General features: G+C 53.7%; 1 protein-coding gene across 1 annotated transcript; it reads left to right on the top strand.

Moving 5' to 3' along the window:
* Positions 1–837: 837 nt before the first annotated feature.
* On the top strand, positions 838–3,434 carry NRTN (neurturin). The gene is made up of 2 exons (XM_063147103.1): positions 838–1,072; positions 2,986–3,434. The coding sequence occupies exons 1-2, from the start codon at positions 859–861 to the stop codon at positions 3,432–3,434; spliced, it is 663 nt and encodes a 220-aa protein (XP_063003173.1). The 5' UTR covers positions 838–858.
* The last annotated feature ends 1,672 nt before the right edge of the window (positions 3,435–5,106 follow it).

Below are 5,106 nucleotides of genomic sequence, written 5' to 3'. Positions count from 1 at the left end.
CGAAGAGGGGATTTCACCAGATGGTGCAGGCATACAAAGGACACCTGCTGAAATCCCCCTGTCAGTTACAACTGTTCAAGATACAGGAGCCCGGTCCTCCTTTTCATAGGGTCACCCTACCCAATACTGACCAGGTGATGGGGTTGGTGCGGAGGTGTTTGTAACGGAAATGATCATTTTATGTATTATCACTTTCCTCTCTCGCCTTTCTCCCTCTTGCAAGGAACCCAAAGCAGCTTACGTGACCCTAAAAAAAACCGGTATTGTAGAGCTGGAAAAAAGTGCAGAAAAGGGGTAGTTAAAAATGATTAAGGGGCTGGAGTATCTCCCCTACGAGGGAAGGTTACAACAGGTGGGATTGTTTTTTGGGGGGGAAGGAGGCTGAGGGGAGACACGACAGAGGTGTGGAGAGGGAGACATTTTCCTCCCTCTCTCATAATACTAGAATTTGGGGTCATCCCATGATTGGAGATTCAGGGCAGAGAAAAGCAGACCGCGTTTAGGGAATTCACTACTACAAGAGGTAGCAATGGCCAACCAATGCTGGCCGTTGTGTGAACAGAGTGCTTGACTAAATGACCCCTTGCTCTGATTCTTCTTGGTCTCCTCTCCGTTTTAATCCTCACAACAACAGCCCTGTGAGGGAGGTCAGGCGGAGAGTCAGCGAACGGCCCAAATCCCCAGTGAGCTTCTTGGCCGAGTGGGGACTAGAACCCAGATCATCCGCGTCCCGGTCCAAATCGCTCCTTAACCCCACCCCAACGCCACCCTGGCTGCCTTTTCACGGAGTTTCAGTGTCCCCCCCCTTCTTTTTTGTGTGTTCTTTTGCAGAGTTTCAATGTTCTGACCCGGTCTAAGATGAAGGTATGGAAGTTTGCTGCCATAGTCTCCATGGTTTTCAGTTCCATGCTGTCCGTGTTGGTTTGTAGAGACCTGTTTGGCGGGAAACCCACGTCCACCTTCTTCCGCTCCGCGCTTTTCCCGAGAACGTCCTCATCGCCCCCTTGGCTGGCGGAAGGCTGGAGGAGGCACCCGCGGGATCTGGAACGGCACCGCGCCCTGATCTCCCAGTGTAAGCTGCTTTATGCTCCCCCAAATTCTCCCCTGGGCATGAAAAGGCGCACGCCTGCAGCTGGAAGAAACCTGGGTGGAAGTCACAGACACTCCACAGCCTTCTTTGCAGAGCAGCTCCAACGCAGAGTTCCCCGCCCTGGCATCTTTCAGATGTGCCTGAAATGATCCCTGGGGAGAATGGGAGTTGTAGTCAAGCACAACAGGTTGGGGAAGTTCCTTTAAAGACTCAGCCGGTCCACTTTCGCTTTCCAGATTTGGGGTAGGACACAAACCCCGGCTCCCTTCCCCTCGTTCATTTCGCCCCAATTTTCATCTCCTATAGAATTGTAGAGGGTTCTTAGAGGCCATCTAGTCCACCTCGCTCATTTGAATGGGATGCATTTGTCTGCGGCACAAAAGCCATCACGAAAAGCAACGCTGCATAAAATACAGTGCTCCCAAAACAGTTTTTTTATAGAAAATATAGCCATTTGGATTACCAAGAAAAGCAACCAGACAGCAACAGCCCTTTACAAAAGGTCTAGAACAGCCTTCCTCAACCTGGGGCACTCCAGATGTGTTGGACTGCATCTCCCAGAATGCCCCAGCCTGGGGCATTCTGGGAGATGCAGTCCAACACATCTGGAGCGCCCCAGGTTGAGGAAGGCTGGTCTAGAACAAGGCGTCTCCTTTCCAGACCTCCGCAGACGGCTTGAAAGGAATTGTGACGGGTTCCTTGTGTCGCTCCCTAATTTGCAACGAAACTGCTATAATCTGCCAACATGTCACAGATAAGGTCAGCTGGTGGACACTGTGTTCTTGTTTTCGGAAGATTTATTTGTTTTTATTATTGCATTTATATCCCGCCTTCTTTCCTCCAAGGAACCCAAGGCATAATCCTCCTTCTTTGCTCCATTTCTATCCTCACAACAACAACCCTGTGAGGTAGGCTGGCCTGAGAGTCTGTGACTGGCCCAGAATCACCCAGTGGGTTTCCATGGCCGAGTGGGGACTAGAACCCAGATCTCCTGACTCTCAACCCAACATTTTAGCCACTACCCCACACTGGCTCTCCCAGAAAGTGGGCCCGGAGTTCCTTATGCAGGGGAGAGTGTAACAGCTAATGGGGTACGTCGTCACCTCTGCCAGTCCCACAGATCTGCAACCCCTGTGCATAGACTGAACCGTGACCAAGCTATCTAGCTCAAAGCTGACATGCACCTACGGCAACCCTGATAGGTACCCACCTAGCCGCTTGGAACGTCCCTCGCCAAGAAATCTCTTTTTTGTTTTAGCTCGACGGACTTCTGTGGCCCACACCTGCGGGCTGTTCCCCAAACTCTGGGAACTTTTGCGAGTCATTTTCAGGGGACATTTCTGCAATTCGCGCAAGGTTCCGAACAATTCGCACGAATCGCAGCCGAAGCTGCTCAGATTCGGATGGGGTACGCGCAGTTTGCGCAAATCTGGCCCCAACGTGCAGAAACGGCTCAGAAATGCACGCAGATTGCGGGGTCTCTCCTCCTCACCCCAAATGTGCAAAATTCCAGAAAAATCCACGAACGGGCCCCATTTGCTGCAGATCAAGCGGTAACTGAAACAAAGTTAAATGCCTCCAGCAGAGAGCTCAGCGGCGCTTCGCTCTTGAGGCTGCTGCTTCTACTATTGAACAGCTCTGCCTGTTAGGAAGTTTCGATATTTATTTAGTTACTTATTTAAAAGACCCCGCTGCTCCCCCGATCCTCTTCGCCTCTGCCTTAAGGGGAGGCGAAGCCCCCCGATCCGCTTCTGCTTCTCCGGCACTGAGTACATCCCTAGTACTCAGTGCGCGCACACACACACCCTGCCATTTACTTGAACTTTTGCGCCTGGCTCTCTGCTGTCGCTAACCCCTGTCTTGCTTTATTTTTAAAAAAACAAATACATATCCAGACAGCACGTTGTTCGAGACCTACACGGAGAGAGAGATCCGCCAGTTGATCTCCACGTTGATCGAGAGGTACAGCCAGTCCATGAACTCCGGGGCCCACGAGCTGCCGCTCTTCGCCAGGGTCAGCAACCGGATGAAGCGTGCCAAGGCCCGCCACAAGCCCTGCTCCCTCAAGGAGCTAGAGGTGACCGTCCGCGAGCTGGGCCTGGGTTACAATTCGGACGAGACGGTCCTGTTCCGCTACTGCAGCGGCACCTGCGACGCGGCCGTGCGGAACTACGACATGTCCCTGAAGAATGTCCGCAGCGCCCGGAAGATCCGGAAGGAGAAGGTGAGGGCCCGGCCGTGCTGCCGGCCCCTGGCGTACGACGACGACGTCTCCTTCTTGGACGCGAAGAACCTGTACCACACGGTGAACGAGGTGTCGGCTAAAGAATGCGGCTGCGTGTGACGGAGCAGAGGAGGCTGAGGAGTAAAGAGCGGAGCCTGGCTCTCCATTCAAGTGGCGTTCGGAGGCTGGTGACGCAAGGGGGGTTATCCGAAAGAGAACCAGAGAGAAAGAGAGGACGGTTCGGGACACCACCCCTGCTCAGAACGGTCAAGCAGTCCGACGGATTTCACGTCTCCCTCGGGGCTACTGACGGATGCACCACGCCGAGGGAAACCCTGGACCACGTGCTTGGGTCGAGGGGCCCGCATCTTTGCGGCCCAGAGTCCAGGAGCCCTTCCAGCCTTGGCTTTCTTTCCAGGAGTTCACAGGGCGCGACAGCGGAAGGGTACCCCTCCGGGTTTCCAGCGATACGTCCCGTCGCTCCGCTGTTACTGGGAACGGGGCGTGATTCCCGATGGAGGGGGAGGGAAAAAACCACAACAGCAGGCGGTTCATTCCAAGCTTTAAATCAGGGACAGAAAGAACGAGACAAGAGACGGAGAAGAGCGTTTGTGATCCTCTGGAGATCTTATCGGGTCCCAGCCAGGAACAGCTACCATTTTGGCGAAGGATGAAGGCTTCCTTGAAATGATTTCACGCGGGAACTCAAAGTGAGGGTGGGCGGCGGCGGGGTCGTTTCATTCCACGCGCGCCGAACCTTTGGGGACGCGCAGTGGGGGAAAGGGGCCGGCGGATCGAGGAGCTCGCGTCTTGCACCCTAAGGCGGCCGTCTTCCCGTTACGTTGATATCCATGCACAGTTGTAACGGTGCCGTGTAAATACAGACATATAGATATATAAATAAAATATGTATAGAATTATATACACGAGGAAGGTAGACATAGGTTTAAAATATGGACACGTATGTACGAAACGCCGCCATTCTAATCCGGCATTGCAACATCTTCTTAACGGAGTCCTATTCACGAGGTGTCCCCTGAGCTGTCGAGAACTGAACGGAACCCCTTGTCTGAGTTAAAGGCCGGGGAAAGCTGTAGTAGCTCAGTGGCAAAAGGTCCCGGGTTCGATTCCCGGCAAAAAAAAAAACTTGTCTGAATCCTTGGAGAGTCGTCGCTATACGGTCTGGATGGTGTAAAGGCCCACCTCCACCCATGAGGACTAGAAACTTAAGCTAGTTTTAGTGCTTTTCAAATAACGGGAATGTAGCTGACCGCCCCCCTCCTGAAGGAAGAAGCCTGAAAGGGCGTGGGAGCATTTTTAGTTCTCAAGGGTCACGTGTTCTTGGAGGTCATTTGCTGGGGGGGGTGTCCAGTGGGTGGGGCGGAGCCAGCTGTGGGCGGGGCCAAAGCCAACCCGCCCTTCCTCGCTTTTTCCTCTTCAGTCTGGGGCGAGTGGCTGGGGAAAGGAATTTGTGGTTGTGGGAGGAAGGTTAAACTGCAGGCATCTGTGCCTGCAAATCCATGAGGACTGGCAGCTTGAGGAGGGGCAGGAGAAAATGCCCTGCTGGTAACCAGACAAGGATCCCTTTGTTCTTTGTCACGGGAGACGTTTCGCCCTGGGCCTCTGTGCTCTGCCCGGACAGAGGGCAGCTGGTCCTCCCTCAGCGATGCCCTCGGGCTTCCTCGGATGGCCCTCTCTCTCCGCTCGCGCCCGTGACGGACCGCAGAAGTTTGAGGTTTGTTCTCCTGTTTAGCATTTTCTCAAGCTGGGAAGGCAGCCAAGAAAGAGAGAG

The sequence above is a fragment of the Elgaria multicarinata genome, chromosome 23 (assembly GCF_023053635.1).
Source record: "Elgaria multicarinata webbii isolate HBS135686 ecotype San Diego chromosome 23, rElgMul1.1.pri, whole genome shotgun sequence".
Lineage (NCBI taxonomy): Eukaryota > Metazoa > Chordata > Lepidosauria > Squamata > Anguidae > Elgaria > Elgaria multicarinata.
Note: the sequence above shows the minus strand (reverse complement) of the source record. Positions and strands in the feature narration are given on the sequence as shown.